Consider the following 17,736-nt stretch of genomic DNA (forward strand, 5'->3'; position numbering starts at 1 on the left):
TCAATGTCTTATTTGTACACCTCCCTCCCCAGTTCAATCAAATTGTTGGGTAATTGCGGTTTACAGTTCCCACAGTTTAGTGTCCGAAAGCTTTAGGAGTGGAAACCAAACATGGCATGGCCAAAAAGGCACTAAGGATCATGGTGCCTTGATACTGGCAAAGTTTGAGTAGAGTTTTCCCTATGACAGGAATAGGAGAAAATGAATAGAGGAACTTGTTTCCCCAATGGAACAGGAAGGCATGTGACGAGATATGATTGGGGACAAGTGTCTCGAACAGAATTGTGGAAGTTTTTGTTTTTTTTATCCTGAGATGTGGGAGACCTCTTGATTTGAGCCATGCCTGGAAGGAGACATGATCTACAGCAATGGGGAGCAGTCCACGGTGCATCAACACTTACTTTGCGTAGAGGAGGTAGACTTTTGTGATGACGATTTGCCATAACTAGAAGGGGAGGAATGTTTGTGCTTCTTGGCTTTCTTACATGATGCTTCCCCAAATGGATGAGGACGATGTTGAGTCCTGTTGCTGTAGAGAGCCTAATGTTTGACGGTGCATGCGGTGTTGATGAAGATTGTCAGGTCCCAAAACCCCTGCCATGCTTGATGTCAATGCCAAACCAAACGTTAAGCACACTGGATTTGTTGGGCTTTCCGTGATCTCTTGCATACAGAGGCAGAGATCACAATGAATTTCCCAATGGTCAGGACCCAGACACTAAACACACCAATTATGGGGGTCAGAGCCTGAGAAGGTCCAGGGAGGGTAAAATGGCTGATGTGAAGTCAGAAGGCTCGATGTCCTGGGAAGGTCACGTGTAAATTATACAAAAAACATTAATGCTTCCTGGGTCAAAAAAGGACTTAAAAGTGGCCTGAAGGCCAAAAATCAAAAAGTTAACCAAATTCAACCGAGCTCAAGGGAAGTGTCAAAAAACAAAAAGATAAAGAAATATGAAGAAAATAACAAAAAACCTAATAGAAGTCTTTTTTGTGTCTTCCTAAGTTTGAAATACCGAAGACACAGGTTCTTGACTCTATAGAAAACATAAGAACCGATGTTCTCGTAAGTCAACATGGGGCAGGAAAGCACCTGCACCTATTTGGTGTGCCGTCTGCCTAAAGATTTAAAGTGACAGTGTTCATATCGGGTTTTGTGGATGACATCACCCACATTTTAGAATATTATGCCTTCTTGTCCTCCTAAGAATTAGGCAAATAAAAACCTTAATGGCCTAGCTATGCCATCTACTGTAGACTCTCAGTTGACCAGCACCCATGGGGCTTGATAGATACTAGATAAATGTCATTTCTGGTTGCTTGAGAGTCACTATTAAAAATAGGCCTAACTAATGCTATACTCCATACTATACCATACTATAAACTGTTCCAGACAAACTACTGGGCATGTGGTAGGCAAAGCGTGGGCATACTTAGGTGTGGCATGCCAAGTTTACACTTATATTTCTGCCAGAAATTGACTTTTTTTTATTTAAAGTATTACAGTATTTCTTTAGATTTTTTTCTGGTTACTTGAGAGTTCTGGTTGAGTTCCGGTTAACAGAGCATCTAGTGTACTATGCCTTTTTCTCTCTTAAGAGACCCAATGTACTTGTCCCACACTTTCTTGAATTCAAATAGTTTTCATCTCCACCAACTTCAGCGGGAGGCCATTCCAACATTTACCACCTTTCTATGAAAAAGTGTTTCTGAGGTTACTTCTATCCTCTTTAGCCTTCATCCTATGCCCCCTCATTCCAAAGTTTCCAAAAATAACAGTTGTTTCTGAGATAGTGTGAGAGCATGTGTACTATTATTTTTATAATACAGTTTGATTTGGGGATAAGATGATACAGCAAAACGAAGTATTAATTTGTATTTCTATTTCACCAATTTTAAGCTAAGATCACTAGTAAAATCTAGAGATATAGTTAGTATCACATTTGTATTTATTTAAATAAAGAACAATGTATGTTATTTTAATTATACAAAATTAAAACAGCTTATATACTAATTGCAAGAAAAAGTAAGAATTGTAAGTTATATTCTAATGATATAAAATATGTAAAAATTTACAAGTTATTTATATGAAAGGCCCATATTAGACCTACTTTGAGTCACCATAAACCAAGAACACCTAATTTTTCTTGTGTTCTAATGTTGGCATCAAAAACAAAAATAATTTACACATCCACTTAAAGTTATGTAACAAGGGCTTATTCACCAAAAAGATAATGCAGCCAACAGTTTCTTGATACATAGACAAAAATGGAGATATGATGTATCAAAGGTTTTTTATCAGCCTCTAAGCAGTAAAAAAAAAAAAGTGAACCACTACAAAAATAGGATTTCAAAGAAAACATCTTTAAAAAGCAGCAGTTTAATTGGAAATGTTCTGTAGAATTAACAAACTTTATTACTAAAGTTTAGATGAGGGCTAGATATGGACTTTGGCGTTTGATATTAATATGCATAATATATCAATGCTTTTACTCGGCAGTAACTGATATCAGCTATGGCATAGATTTCTGGCAGTTTTTATGGCAATTATCACTTTCTGTTTCAGATCTTCCTGCAAACTGCAGTGTACCGTATGTTCTCTTTGTATGTTGACGCATCTGGCTAAATATATTAATTTACTTTTTTTTAAGCATACATTTTCATCACCTGTAGTTTTATTTGAATATAAGTCTAACTTTTCAGATGGCTATAAAATGTAAGGCATATATGCTGTTTGATGAAGCTATTTTGCTCAACGGAGGTAGCTATATCTGCTTTTCTGCTTCAATCAAAGATAAAGGAGAAATGATCACATGATTATGGCAGAAAATCCTGTAAGATGGAGTCCCAAATATTCTGCTCCAGCACCACTGCATGCTTTTTAATGTCCACCAGGTTGATGATTTCATTTTAATGATGCCATAAGCAAGCATAATGGCTGTCAAAAGTGTACATACAAAGTAATTTTGTTCATTTTGTCATCTTTGCCACCATTAACATCCTGAGTGGCAGTGTATCTTCCACCCACTCATTTGGGGACCTTATCATTTGCTCCCAAAGGGATACTTCATCTATTGTGGAGTCCATCCAGTCCACTAAAGTGCCATAACTCTTACCTGAAACAGAAAATGTTTAATACACTTTGAGAAACAAGGGTAGTAAAAAAAAAAACCAAATGCTAGAAGTGCTTAGGGCATCTTAAAATATACGTTTTGCACCAATCTCTTGTCTTTCATTTATCTGAAGGGCTCATATTACCATATATTCTTCTTATACTAACACATTAAAACATCTGAACAGACAGCATAGATGTATACACAGAGGTGCAACATATAGACAGAAAGAAATTAAGGGTAATTTAGAATAAGAATTACCATACTGGGACAGACCAAAGGTCCATCAAGCCCAGTATCCTGTTTCCAACAGTGTCCAACCCAGGTTCCAAGTAGTAAAACAAATTCTATGCTGCTTAACCTAAAAATAAGCAGTAGATTTCCCCAAGCCATCTCAATAGTGGCCTATGAACTTCCCTTTTAGGAATTTATCCAAACTTTTTTTAAACCCCGCTAAGCTAACTGATTTCACCACATTCTCCAGCAACAAATTCCAGAGTTTAATTAGTTCTTGTGTCAGGGATGGGATTGTGGCAGAGAACATACTGCGGAGGATGATGGAGGCCTGCTAGGATCGCTACAGCACTGGTGATCCTCTGCAGGCTGCCCTAATTAGCTGAAGTTGAGACCGGGATGCCAGAGGACGCTACAAAGAGTGCCTATGCACTGCAGCACTGACTGAGGGGCCCCCTAAAGTAGGAGCAGCAGCAGCAGCAGCAGTGGAAAGCCAGCAAGAGGTAGCGCTGCTGCTCCTGCTTTAGGAGACCTGAACAAATCAGCGAGCCTGATTTAAAAAAAAGAAAATTGATTTGAAACAATTCACCAAAGTGATTGTTGAATCAATTTGAATCGGCAAATTGGGCAGCACTAGTGGAAGTCTGTGGCATCTTGCTTACTTTGCCTGGACTCAGTCGAGGCTAGAGGGTGTGCGGACAGGATTTAGCACAGCATATGACTGCAGTAGCCCATTCTACAGCAGCATTTTCAGATGGTCTTGGACAGAGGTCAGCAATCTTTACAGCAAAGCCAATTTATCTAAAATGTTTGACCCAAGATTTACAAAGGCTTCTCTCCCCTCCAACCCCTCGCAGGATCTCTGTGCTTCTCAACCCGCCCCTCCCCCAACCCATAGCCAAGGCTCTCTCCTCTTGGCAGGCCCTGACCCTTTCATCTCCCCCCCACCCCAGGCCTTCTGAAGTGCCTGGTGTTCCAACTGGCATTTTTGGGGCAGGAGCACAGCCCTCCTGCCTCCTCACATCTACCTTCTAAAATGGCTGCCACAACCTCTTACGGCAGCTTGCAGTACAACAGGAAATGGCATGAAAAGCTAAAGTCACGGCAGCTACTTTAGGAAGCAAGAGGACCGTGCTCCTGCCACAAAGACCGCCGCTGGACAACCGGGTACTTTGGTAGGCCTGGGCAGATGGAGATCATGGGGTTGGGAGGCAGATTATACTGTCAGGGTCTGGAAATCCGCAACCATATGCAAGAGGAGCTGCATGTGGATCGCAATGTGGATTGCTGACCCCTGATCTTGAAGATGAGCCTGTACGGTAGATAGTACATATGGTGCCTATGGCGCTAGAGCACTTGTGTGGTTGGCGACATAGTGTACTTATTGCAGATACTGGAATATGCGCCTGAATGGTTGCTAGCACAGAATGCGCATATGCGCATCTGTTGTCTTTTCAATGGAGAAGATGCTTGTGATTCAGCAGCATTGGAGGGGGGAAGAGGATTTGTACTTCTTAGCTTTCTTACGCAGTTCCCCCATGGTGGAAGTATTGAAGTAGCTAAGGTAGAGCTGGACGTTGAAGTCGACAGCCCTAGTGTTGGGCTGTGAAGAGGAACCTCAGCATTGGAATTGGCCATTCTCGACACCGCTTTAAAACACCTGAAAATCTAAAAATTATTGAGAGGCTAACGACCCCTAGAGAAAAAATGCCAACACTAGGTTCCTCAGAGAGGAGTGGGAGTCTAGTAGGCACAGGCCTAAAAGGAACAGCACTCCCTTTCATAATACTGGCAAACAAAATAAATTGGAAGAAAAAAATAATATGGGAAGGTATACAACATCTAATATAATAAAATGGTAAGCCGCGCATGCGCACTTCCTAAGCATGCGTCCGTTTTCTATGAGCTGTAGCTAGGAAGTGCGCATGCGCGGCTCACCCCCTGCCCTCTCCATCGCCTCCCGCCTCCAGCGGCGTGACAGTTTTCAAAGAGGCGCGGGATTCTTTCAACGCGGAACCACCAGTCGTTAAAGCTCCTGGCGCTGACTCCCGACGGTGGAGGAGAGGCAAGGTAGAAGAAGATTTCCGCTGCCCGACACCCAAGTCCTTTGCCGCCCCCCCTTCCCTTACCGCGGCCCCGACTGGCGATTTCAGCAGCGCGTCTAGCAGTCTTCACACGCTGCTTCGGGCCCTTCTACTGCCCTGATTTGCTCCGGACGTGCCAGAGTAAATCAGGCCAGTAGAAGGACCCGAAGAAGCGTGTGAAGACTGCTGGACACGCTGCTTGAATCGCCATGTGTAGTCGGACCCGCGGGAAGGGAAGGGGGGGGCGCCAAAGGACTCGGGCCCGCGTTTGTAGTCGCTACTGTGGGAAGGGAAAGGGGGTAGAGGAAACAATAATGCTGCTGTACAGGGAACTGGTGTGGGGGGAGGGAAATGGAAGGGGGAGGGAATGTTGCTTTGGACAGACAGACAGTGGAAGGAAGGGAGACAGAAAGACACAGGGGCAGGTGCACAGGGAACTGGTGTGGGGGGAGGGAATGCTGCTTTGGACACACAGAGGGAGGAAGGGAGACAGAAAGACACAGGGGCAGGTGCACAGGGAACTGGTGTGGGGGGAGGGAATGCTGCTTTGGACACACAGAGGGAGGAAGGGAGACAGAAAGACATTGGGGCAGGTGCACAGGGAACTGGTGTGGGGGGAGGGAAATGGAGGGGGAGGGAATGCTGCTTTGGACAGAGACAGAGGGAGGAAGGGAGACAGAAAGACAAGAAGAAAGACGGGCAGGTGCACAGGGAACTGGTGTGGGGGGAGGGAAATGGAGGGGAAGGGAATGCTGCTTTGGACACACAGAGGGAGGAAGGGAGACAGAAAGACACAGGGGCAGGTGCACAGGGAACTGGTATGGGGGGAGGGAAAGGTGCTGCTGGACAGGGGAGAGGTAAAACAAAGGGAAAAGGGCTGCTGCTGCATAAGGAGAGCTGTGAAGTGGTGGTGGTGGACACAGGGGAGGTAAAAGGAAGGGAGAATGGACAGGGGGAGCAGGCAAGGGATGGTGATGGACAGCCAAGGAAAAAGAAAGCGGCTAAGGAGAGAAAGAGAGAAAAAGAAATAAAGAGAGACACACACACATATATTCTAGCACCCGTTAATGTAACGGGCTATAAGACCAGTATGCAAATAATACATGCAGAAAATAAACACTTACAAAATATATATGTTAAAATACAATGCTCGCCAAAAAGGAAAGCATGTGAAAAGAGAACCAAAATCTAGCTTCTCTACTCAAGGGAAAACAAAGAACTGATGGTCCTGCGAACTGGAAGCTGGCAGGAAGGCACCAGCACATGCCCGGTATGGACAGTCTTAATTTCTTAAAATGACAGTTTACTTTAGATCAGGGGTGTCCAACCTTTTGGCTTCACTGGGCCGCATTGGCCGAAAAAAATGTTTCTGGGGCCGCACAAACTTTCAAACGCTGCAGCAAGACACAGGAGGGAGCCAGCAAGATGGTAAACTTCCTGGGGCAGCAGAGAAAAACACTGCATCGCCCTCAACCGGGGACGCACAAAATACTTCACAGGGCCACATGCGGCCCTTGGGCCAAGGTTGGACACCCCTGCTTTAGATGGTCCATGCAGGGTTCTGTGGATGACATTGCCCATATGTGAGAATCAAATATTCTAACCGGTTCACCACTACAGTACATGGATGAAGCAGCAATATTATCTGTGTAATAGTTGCTACCTGGAAAAGCTGTACATATAATTTAGGCCTAAACTGAACGTAGCATCAGTTGTCACGATACAACACATATATACGAGGGTAAATTAAAAAGTAACGGCAAAATACATTTAATGGTTTTAATAAAAGTAACTATGAGCAATTGAACATATCACTTTTCCAAGTAGTCTCCATGCAAAATGATGCATTTGTTGTGTCATTCAATTAGCTTCTGAATTCCTGCAGAGTTTTTTTGGCTGCTCCCGAAGCCAGGTAAGCACTGCTTTCTTTGGTACAGATGAAACCGCAAGAGACAAAGCCGCACTGACAATCGTGTACAGGACGTCTGTGCGCTGGATTTAAACAGTATTTTAAAGCGTTCCAAGGGGGGGTAGGTGGGGAAACCGCCCCCCCCCCCCACACACACACACTTAGAACTGTTGGTCCCATTGGGGGGAAACACACCCCCAATGGGAGCACTAGCAGTTGTAAGTAAAGTGTGTGGGGGGGGAGGTTTCCCCACCCAAACCCCCCTTGGAACGTTTTTAAAATACTGTTTAAATCCAGCGCGCAGATGTCCTGTGTGTGATTGTCCACACAGCTGTGTTGCGCAGTTTTGACCCGTCACTGCTTCCTTTACTTCACCATGCTTTGTCTTTTGCTCTCCAAGTTGCAGTGATGCACCCATGTCTCGTTGCCAGTGACAACTCTCTCCAGAATACTTACTTCATACCATCTTAGGAACTGGGTTGCGACCGCCACACACGGTTGCTTGTGCAGATCAGTAAGCTGTTTGGGAACCCATCGTGCGCAGACTTTCTTGTATCCCAAGTCAGCATGCATATCCAAATTTGCAGCCAATTGAAACACTGTTATCTGTCAGTCAGTCTTCTCTAATCAAGACATCCACCCTGTCAATGTGCTCTTGTGTGTGCAATGTTGATGGGCGACCAGAACAATCTTCATTGATTACACCTGTTCTTCCCGCTTTAAACCTTTTTACCCACTCATAAACCTTTTGTCAATTCATGGTTCTATGACCATACTGAATCAATATCCGACGGTGAATTTCCACAGGTTTCACTCCCTCTACCCAAAGAAAGCACACTACTGAGCATTGTTCTTTGATGGTGCAATCTTGCAATGGAGCGTCCATATTTCTGACCTCGTGGCTGAGTGCTACACTGTGTATGGACGAACTATCCAACAGGCAATGTACGAGTACATATGTTGCATTTCACTAGCTCTGTTCCAGTTATCATGTAATTTAACAATTGCCTTTAATTTTTTATTTGTCCTCGTACTTAGATTATTACTTTAAATACTGTGGCTGGTTTTTAAATTAGAAAAACTGCCACTACTGAACAATTACGCTTATGTAATTCCTTAAACTTGATGAGCTAGTATAGAGGTTCTCAACTGGCATTTCACAAGGAAACCTCAGATATGCTGTGATTTTCCTTGTAGAGAGAAGGCAGGGTGAATCTCAGCAGTGCTGTAGAAAGGATAAGTAGTAGTAGTTGCTGCTAATGGCAATGTACTGATCTCTCTCTCTCTCTTCTTTTAATCCCTGTACTATTCCCTCCAGCTGACAGAGGAGACAGGGATTAGCACATCTTACCTGCTGCTGCCTCCTATGCCAGATTTGCTCTGAAGTTAGAAGTAAATAGGGCTATGGTGTCATGCAAGACTCTTCAAGCCCCTGCCATCTCAACTTCAAAAGGCATGTGCTTCTGGGCATGGTTTTTGTCAGCTGAAGATGATTCCAAAAAGGGTTCTCCCCTCCTCCCCCAAATACCCAAGAAGCCAGTTTCTTCCTATGTTTCATACACAGTGGTTCTCAATCTAGTCCCTTGAGGCACGTGAGCGAACTGCTGGGCACGATGGACCTCAGGTCTGACCCAGCGGAGGCACTGCTTATGTTCACAACCAAACCTTGGGTTTTCAAGATAACCACACTGAGTATGCACATGACACACTTGCATATAGAGGAGTTAGGACATGCATAGTCATAGTGGATATCCTAAAATCTTGTCTGGCTGGGTGTATCCCAAGGACTAGGTTGAGAACCAGTACCATAACAAAGGAATTTGTCTACTGGGCCAAAAACTACTTTTGCTGGTATGCTGCAACAAAGTAAATCTAGGGCTGCTATACTAAAAAAATGTTCGGATTTTGTTGCAGCAGAACTAACTACTATGATAAATACAGTGGTACCTCGGTTTACGAGTGTACTGGTTTGCGAGTGTTTTGCAAGACGAGCAAAACACTCAGCAAACTTTTGTCTCGTAAACCGAGCACTTCCCCGATAAACGAGCTCTCAGCAATGGTGGCCCAGGGGTAAGAACTTGTTTGCGGGTGCTGCACAGCAATTCCAAAGTGTTGCCTTCCTTCCTCGGGGTCCTCATGCGGCTGCCCTCCTGCTTCTGCGATGCCTCTGCCATCCGTCAGCGCTCTCCCGGCTCCCATCTAAACTGGCCATCCTGAATGAGCATGCGCGCAACTTCTCTCTCCTCTCCTAAGGCAGCCGCTCCCCCGACAACACGCTCATCACGTACAAGAACGTCCTGCGTGCTTTGCCAGTTGTCTTCAAAAATTTGGAACAGATCCATAGACCCAGGAAAATCTGTAAAGGATTTACTCCAGTCTGCTTTGGATTTTGCTGCAAATTGATTTTTCCTTTAAAACCAACTTGATGAATATGCTGATTTTTTTTAATGAATACATGTTGAACCGACTGTCAAGCCTCTTTTCAAGAGATTCACAAATCCTTAGCGGTTACTAGGATATGAGAGGCCTAGGTTGCAGTAACAAGTATAAGTTTCCAAAATACAGTAAAACCTTGGATTACAAGTAACTTGGTATGCAAGTGTTTTGTAAGACAAGCAAAATATTTTATTAAATTTTAACGATATATAAGCAATGTCTTGCAATACAAGTACATACAGTATTTTGTATTAAAGTTTTTGGGTTGTGGAACGAATTGTCTGAGTTTCTATTATGGGGAAATTCGCTTTGATATACGAGTGTTTTGGATTACAAGCATGGTTTCAGAACAAATTATGCTTGTAAACCAAGGTTTTACTATACAGTATATGTATTTTCTGCCTATTCTATAAAGACAACATAGGTGTTATTTATTTAAGAAGTGTCAGCAACCTTGACTGTCTCAATAAAGGAACAATTATTCTGGTGTAGTCTGGGAGTGTTTGTTTAGTACCATGATTCTTGAAATCTACTAACTCATCCCATATGAACTCCAAGACAGACATAAAATAGGCATTGATCTGCACCCAACTCTGCTTCACTACACTCCTTTTCCTCCCCCAACATAAACAATAGTTTCTTCTGACATGTCCATGTATTTTCTGACCAGTAAACTGAGACTACTCAGTTCTTTACTCTTGTTGACGATATGGAATAATAATATAAAAAGATATGTTTCTTAACTCTACTGAATGACTGCTACAGTACCTGTTCCAAGACCTATACGAAGACCTCCCAGAAAGTGGTTAGCCAGTCTGTTGTGGTCCCAGACTGTAAGTTCTGTGCAAGCCTCTTTCAAGTCTTCAGACCTAAAGCCATCATAGACCATTGTGTGGTTGAATGATGGATTTGTTGTTTTCTCCACAGATCGGGTTTTTTGACGACTTTTTCTACTGGTGTCTGGAAGAATGGTACTTAAGAGGAAAAAAAAGGAAAATATCAAAAAGATAAGATTTAGATGTTTCCAGGGCATCAACCTGAGCTCTTTTTCTTGCACATACAGTTAAATATGGTGCCTGTAAAAAGTCTTCACATCCCTGTACTTTTGTCATAAGAACATAAGAGTTGCCATACTGGGACAGCCCAAAGGTCCATCAAGCCCAATATCCTGTTCCCAGCAGTGGCCAACCCAGGTTACAAGTACCTAGCAAGATCCCAAAGAGTAAATCAGATTTTATGCTGCTTATCCTTGGATTAAGCAGTGGATATCCCCAATTCCATCTTATAGACTTTTGTTTTAGGAAATTATCCACATTCTGCTGTCTAAAACACAACAGTCCCAAATGCATTAAAACAGGAGTTTGTTGCACAGTTCTACACAACATTCTCTACACTTTAATGTGAAAGAACAGTTATAGAAATATTTAACAAGTAAATACAAACAAACCTAGACACTTAGGCCCATATTCTATAAATGGTGTCTTAAGTTAGGCTCCGATAGACATCCTACCAGCACCTAGTCAACTCAAACGCCATTTAAAAGCAAACAAGAGAAATTATAAGGCACCTACTGCCACTGTAGGTATGGCTAACACTGAAAGTGGCGTTAGGCGCCTTCAGAGGCACAATTCACATCACAAGGTAGGCACCGGAAATGTAGGCCTTGAAAACCCTGGCCTACATTACTAGTGCCTACCTTTGCTGGAGGTTCAATTCTCTAAACAGTGCTGTCGCATGTTTGACATGAAATTGGTGGCTGCTTTTAAGGCGGCCACCGATAATGATGTCATTTAGAGAATCCAGGCCTTAATTATGTACATCTTTACACTCCTAGACTCAATATTTGGTGCAAGCTGCTTTTCCTGCACTAAAAGCTATAAGTATGAGTCATTTTGGGTAATATCCAGCAGGTCATATGGTTTTTGCAGGCTACCATAATCAACATTTAGATGCTAACTTTGGATTCATTATTTCATCCCAATCTGTTTCAATTATGATGTCAACATTGGAATTTTATCACTGAGCAGAAGTATTTTTCATCATAGTACATTGACTATGCTGTTCCCCCGATTCAGGCGATTGTCAAAACGTGGCCATGTTAGTTTCTACATATGATTTGTTTTATTATTAAAGTGATTTTCGTCATACTGGTCTCCATTTGTTTTACTGGGGATCTTGCTGGATACTTGGACCTGGATTGGCCACTGCTGGAAATATGATAGGGGACTTGATAGACTTTCAGTCTGTCCCAGTATGACAATGTTTATGTTCTTAAGGAATATATGCTGAAATCTTTTGCTCAGTGTGCCATGATGGTAAAAAATGTTCAGAATCATTAGGAAAGGAATAGAGAATAAAATAAATATTGTATTGCCTCTGTATCACTCCAAGGTCCAAATGCAGTTCTGATTGGCCCATTTAAAAACCCCCCCCAGATATAGTGAAATTGAAAAAGGTGCTGAGAAGAGCAACTGAATGACAAAAAAGATGGAACAAATCATTTGAGAGGAAATGCTAAAGAAGTTAGGGCTATTCAGCTTGGAGAAGAGATGGCTGAGAGGAGATTGAGGTGTCAATAAAAATAATGAGTGGAGTGGAAAGGGTAGATGTGACTTGGTTAACTGTTTACTGGTTTTAAGAAATAAAAAGACTAGAGGACATGCCAACTTAAGTATTTTTAAAACAAGAGAAGGCGTAATTAAGTTAACATAAGAACATAAGCAATGCCTCTGCTGGGTCAGACCTGAGGTCCATCTTGCCCAGCAGTCCGCTCACGCGGCGGCCCAACAGGTCCAGGACCTGAGCAGTAAAGCACAGTTACTTACCATAACAGGTGTTATCCAGGGACAGCAGGCAGATATTCTTGACTGATGGGTGACGGCACCGACGGAGCCCCGGTACGGACAAATTTAGAGTGATTGCACTCTAAGAACTTGGAAAGTTCTAGCAGGCCGCACCACGCACGCGCGAGTGCCTTCCCGCCCGACAGAGGCGCGCGGTCCCCAGTTAGGATAAGCCAGCTAAGAAGCCAACCCGGGGAGGTGGGTGGGACGCAAGAATATCTGCCTGCTGTCCCTGGATAACACCTGTTACGGTAAGTAACTGTGCTTTATCCCAGGACAAGCAGGCAGCATATTCTTGACTGATGGGTGACCTCCAAGCTAACAAAAAGAGGGATGGAGGGTAGGTTGGCCATTAGGAAAACAAATTTTGCAAAACAGATTGGCCGAAGTGTCCATCTCGTCTGGAGAATGCATCCAGACAATAGTGAGATGTAAAAGTGTGAACTGAGGACCATGTAGCAGCCTTGCAGATTTCCTCAATAGGCGTGGAACGGAGGAAAGCCACAGATGCTGCCATAGCTCTAACTCTATGGGCCTTGACAGAACCTTCCAGTGTCAGTCCGGATTGAGCATAACAAAATGAAATGCACGCTGCAAGCCAATTTGACAACGTACGTTTAGTAACAGGACGTCCTAATTTATTCGGATCAAAGGACAGAAAGAGTTGGGGAGATGATCTGTGGGGCTTAGTACGCTCTAAATAGTAAGCTAGAGCCCGCTTACAGTCCAAAGTATGCAGAGCCTGTTCTCCAGAATGCGAGTGAGGTTTCGGAAAGAAGACAGGCAGAACAATAGATTGGTTGAGATGGAATTCAGAGACAACCTTAGGGAGAAACTTTGGATGTGTACGCAGAACCACCTTGTCATGATGGAAGACTGTAAAAGGTGGATCCGCAACTAGTGCATGTAGCTCACTGACCCTCCTGGCAGAGGTAAGAGCAATAAGGAAAAGTACCTTCCAAGTGAGAAACTTGAAAGAAGCGGTAGCCAAAGGTTCAAATGGAGGCTTCATTAAGGCGGAAAGAACTATATTGAGATCCCAGATAACAGGTGGGGCTTTAAGAGGTGATTTCACATTGAAAAGACCCCGCATGAATCTGGACACCGAGGGATGAGCTGAGAGGAGTTTTCCATGGACTGGCTCATGAAAAGCAGCAATAGCACTAAGGTGGACTCTGATGGAAGTAGACTTGAGGCCAGAGTCAGACAAAGAAAGAAGATAATCCAACAACGTCTCCACTGCAAGGGAAGTGGGATCAAAATGATGAAGAAGACACCAGGAAGAAAATCGAGTCCACTTCTGAAGGTAACATTGCAGAGTGGCCGGTTTCCTGGATGCGTCCAGAATGGAGCAAATGGGCTGAGACAAAAGAGTATCAGTCGAAGTCAGCCCGAGAGATACCAAGCTGTCAGGTGCAGAGACTGGAGGTTGGGATGTAGAAGGGTCTCCTGATGTTGTGTAAGCAGAGAAGGAAACAGTGGAAGAAGAAAGGGTTCCCTGGAACTGAGTTGAAGTAGAAGGGAGAACCAATGTTGTCTGGGCCACCGTGGAGCAATCAGAATCATGGTGGCTCGTTCCCTCTTGAGCTTGAACAAGGTTCTTAACATGAGAGGCAGAGGAGGGAAAGCGTACAGGAACAGATTGGACCAATCGAGGAGAAATGCATCCGCTGCCAGACGGTGGGGAGAGTAGAGTCTGGAGCAGAATAGGGGCAGCTGGTGATTGTGAGGAGCTGCAAAGAGGTCTATCTGAGGAGTGCCCCACTAAGCGAAGATGGACTGTAGAGTTAAAGGATCGAGTGTCCACTCGTGAGGCTGGAGAATTCAGCTGAGCTTGTCCGCCAAGGAATTCTGTTCTCCCTGAATGTAGATAGCTTTCAGGAATAGATGGTGATCTGTGGCCCAAGCCCAAATCTTCTGGGCTTCTTGGCACAAGAGGCGAGAGCCTGTCCCACCCTGCTTGTTGATGTAGTACATCGCAACTTGATTGTCTGTGCACAGCAGGAGGACTTGAGGAAAGAGAAGATGCTGGAAGGCCTTGAGGGCATAAAACATTGCTCTGAGTTCCAGGAAATTGATGTGATGCTTCATTTCCTGAGCTGTCCAAAGTCCTTGAGTTTGGAACTTGTTCAAATGAGCTCCCCAGGCATAAGGGGAGGCGTCAGTGGTGATGACAAGTTGATGAGGAGGTAGATGGAACAGAAGACCTCTGGAGAGATTTGAGGATATCAACCACCATTGTAGAGACTGACGAAGAGATGATGTTACAGATATGTGACGTGAGCAAGGATCCATCGCTTGGGACCACTGGGTAGCTAGGGTCCATTGAGGAGTGCGCAGGTGAAGACATGCAAGTGGTGTGACATGAACTGTGGAGGCCATGTGACCCAAGAGTATCATCATTTGCTTGGCAGAGATGGAACGTTGTGGAAGCTCCTGCTGACATAGAGATTGAAGCGTTTGAAGACGGTTGGACGGCAGAAACGCTCTCATGAGGACTGTGTCCAAGATTGTTCCAATGAATTGAAGTCTCCGAGTGGGGATGAGATGAGATTTGGATAGATTGATCTCGAACCCCAGCAAACGTAGAAATAGAATGGTCTGGTTGGTAGCCTGGAGTACTGTCTGAGATGAATTGGCCTTTATTAACCAATCGTCCAGGTAAGGAAACACCTGAAGGTGGTGGGAACGTAGAAAAGCAGCCACCACAATCAGACATTTGGTAAACACTCTTGGAGAGGAGGCAAGACCGAAGGGTAGCACCTTGTACTGGTAATGACAACGATTGATCATGAAGCGTAGGTACTGTCTGGAGGCCAGATTGATCGGTATGTGAGTGTATGCTTCTTTGAGATCGAGGGAACATAGCTAGTTGCCTTGATTGAGAAGAGGGTAAAGAGTGGCTAAAGAGAGCATTCTGAATTTCTCTTTGACCAAGCATTTGTTGAGATCGCGAAGATCTAGGATGGGTCTGAGATCTCCTGTTTTTTTGGGAACTAGAAAATAACGGGAGTAGAATCCCTGCCCCTTTTGATCTAGAGGAACTTCCTCTATGGCGTTCAGAAGGAGGAGGGATTGAACCTCTTGAAGAAGGAGTGAAACCTGAGGAGTGTTCAAAGCAGACTCTCTTGGCAGACTTTGGGCAGGAAGTGTCTGAAAGTTGAGAGAGTATCCGTGGCGGATGATGTTGAGGACCCACTGATCCGAGGTGATGGTTTCCCAACGGCTTATGAAAAGAGTAAGGCGTCCTCCTATGGGCTGCGGAAGGTGGGCGGCAGGATGGAGACTGGCTATGTCCTGGAGAACCAAGTCAAAAGGGTTGAGTGGATTTTTGTGAAGGGGGAGGCTTCACCTGTTGTTGCTGCTGTGCTGGTCTAGCAGCTTGCCTCTGTTGTTGCCTCTGACGCCTGGGTTGCTGCGGGGCCTGTGGTAAAGGACGAGCCACAAATCTACGCTGGTAGGCCGACTGTTGGCGAAAAGGCCTGGTAGGTGGGGTTTTCTTTTTCATTTTAAGGAGAGTGTCCCACCGAGTCTCATGAGCTGATAGCTTTTGGGTAGTGGAGTCCATGGATTCTCCAAACAGCTCATCCCCCAAGCAAGGTGCATTGGCCAGGCGACCTTGGTGATTGACATCGAGTTCTGAAACTCTAAGCCAGGCCAGTCGCCGCATGGCCACTGACATAGCCGTGGCCCTAGAGGTCAGCTCAAAGGTATCATAGATTGATCTGACCATGAACTTACGAAGTTGTAAGAGCGATGAAGAAATTTGGCGAAAGGCAGATTTTTTACGGTCAGGGAGGTATTTCTCAAAAGATGACAAAGTTTGAATGAGATGCTTAAGGTAGAACGAAAAATGGAAAGCATAGTTCCCAGATCTATTAGCTAGCATCGCATTCTGATACAACCGTTTGCCAAACTTATCCATGGCCTTACCTTCTCTGCCAGGAGGGACAGAGGCGTACACACTAGCCCCCGTGGATTTCTTTAAAGTAGATTCTACCAGTAAAGACTCATGGGGGAGTTGCGGTTTGTCAAAGCCCGGAATAGGTATGACCTTATATAAGGAGTCCAGTTTGCGAGGAGCTCCTGGAATGGTCAAAGGTGTCTCTAGATTTTTATAGAAAGTCTCTCGCAAAATATCATGGAGAAGCAATTTTAAGAATTCCCTTGGAGGCTGGTCAAAGTCCAGTGCATCGAGAAATGCCTTGGATTTTTTGGATTCAGCCTCCAAGGGAATAGAGAGAGAGTCGCACATCTCTTTGAGAAAAGAGGTGAAAGAAGTTGCATCAGGTTTGGAGGATGGATCTAAACCAGAAGGATCCTCGTCCCCTGACGAACACTCTCCCTCAGAGAGGAAAGGCTCCTCTGAATCACCCCACAGATCAGGGTCCCTCACTTGAAAGCTACGGTCCCGAGACTCCGGTGTGGAGGGTTCTAGGTGTCGAGTTTTGCGAGTCGACTTACCAGACCTCTGAGAAACGGTACCGGGAGATGTCATCGGGCGTGCCGGTGCCGAAGTTTGCACCGCCTGGTGTAAAGACCTCGGTTCCGGAGCTAAAACTGGCATGGATACCGAGGAAGCTGTTTGTACCGGTACCGACAAAGTGGATGCCGATAAAAGAGGCTGTTCCACCGCCGGTACCGGTAGCTCAGACCGGACCGGGACTGGAAGGCTCGGTGTCAGAAGAGCAGGCAGGAGCTGCTGCAATTGCTCTTTGAGCTGTACTTGCAGGACGGCGGCAATTCGCTCGTCCAGCGAAGGCACCGGTACCGCTTTTTTCTTCTGCGGTACCTTTGGTGCCGCTCTACACTCCAAAGAGGAACCCGAGGTCGAAGGGCTAACCTCAATCGGAGCGGAGCGCTTCCGCGGGCGCCTCGAGGTCTGCAGGATTGGGCTTGCTGCCACTGAGACCGGAGGACGCTCCAGCGGGGAAGGCTTCTTAGCCGGCTTACCTGAGGGATGCGACACCGACACGGTGTCACGCGGCATCAATGAGGTAGGTGCCGACTGTGTCGGGGCCGAAGTCGGGACCGGTGCCGCCGAATCCGACATCTCGGTACCAAATAAAAGTTGCTGTTGGATCTGGCGGTTTTTTAACGTTCTCTTTTTTAGAGTG

At 44.9% G+C, this 17,736-nt stretch overlaps 1 protein-coding gene across 17 annotated transcripts in view; it reads right to left on the bottom strand.

Moving 5' to 3' along the window:
• Nucleotides 1–1,926: 1,926 nt before the first annotated feature.
• SYTL2 (synaptotagmin like 2) overlaps nt 1,927–17,736 on the bottom strand; it is a 259,334-nt gene continuing 243,524 nt past the window's right edge. For all 17 annotated transcript variants that reach the window (XM_033948916.1, XM_033948909.1, XM_033948922.1 and 14 more), the window contains 2 exons: nt 10,545–10,750; nt 1,927–3,116 (listed from right to left, as the gene is read on the bottom strand). In XM_033948916.1, the coding sequence (XP_033804807.1) occupies nt 2,971–3,116; nt 10,545–10,750 (352 nt within the window). In that variant the 3' untranslated portion in view covers nt 1,927–2,970. The remainder of the gene's footprint in view (nt 3,117–10,544; nt 10,751–17,736) is intronic.

The sequence above is a fragment of the Geotrypetes seraphini genome, chromosome 6 (genome assembly GCF_902459505.1).
Source record: "Geotrypetes seraphini chromosome 6, aGeoSer1.1, whole genome shotgun sequence".
Taxonomy (NCBI): domain Eukaryota; kingdom Metazoa; phylum Chordata; class Amphibia; order Gymnophiona; family Dermophiidae; genus Geotrypetes; species Geotrypetes seraphini.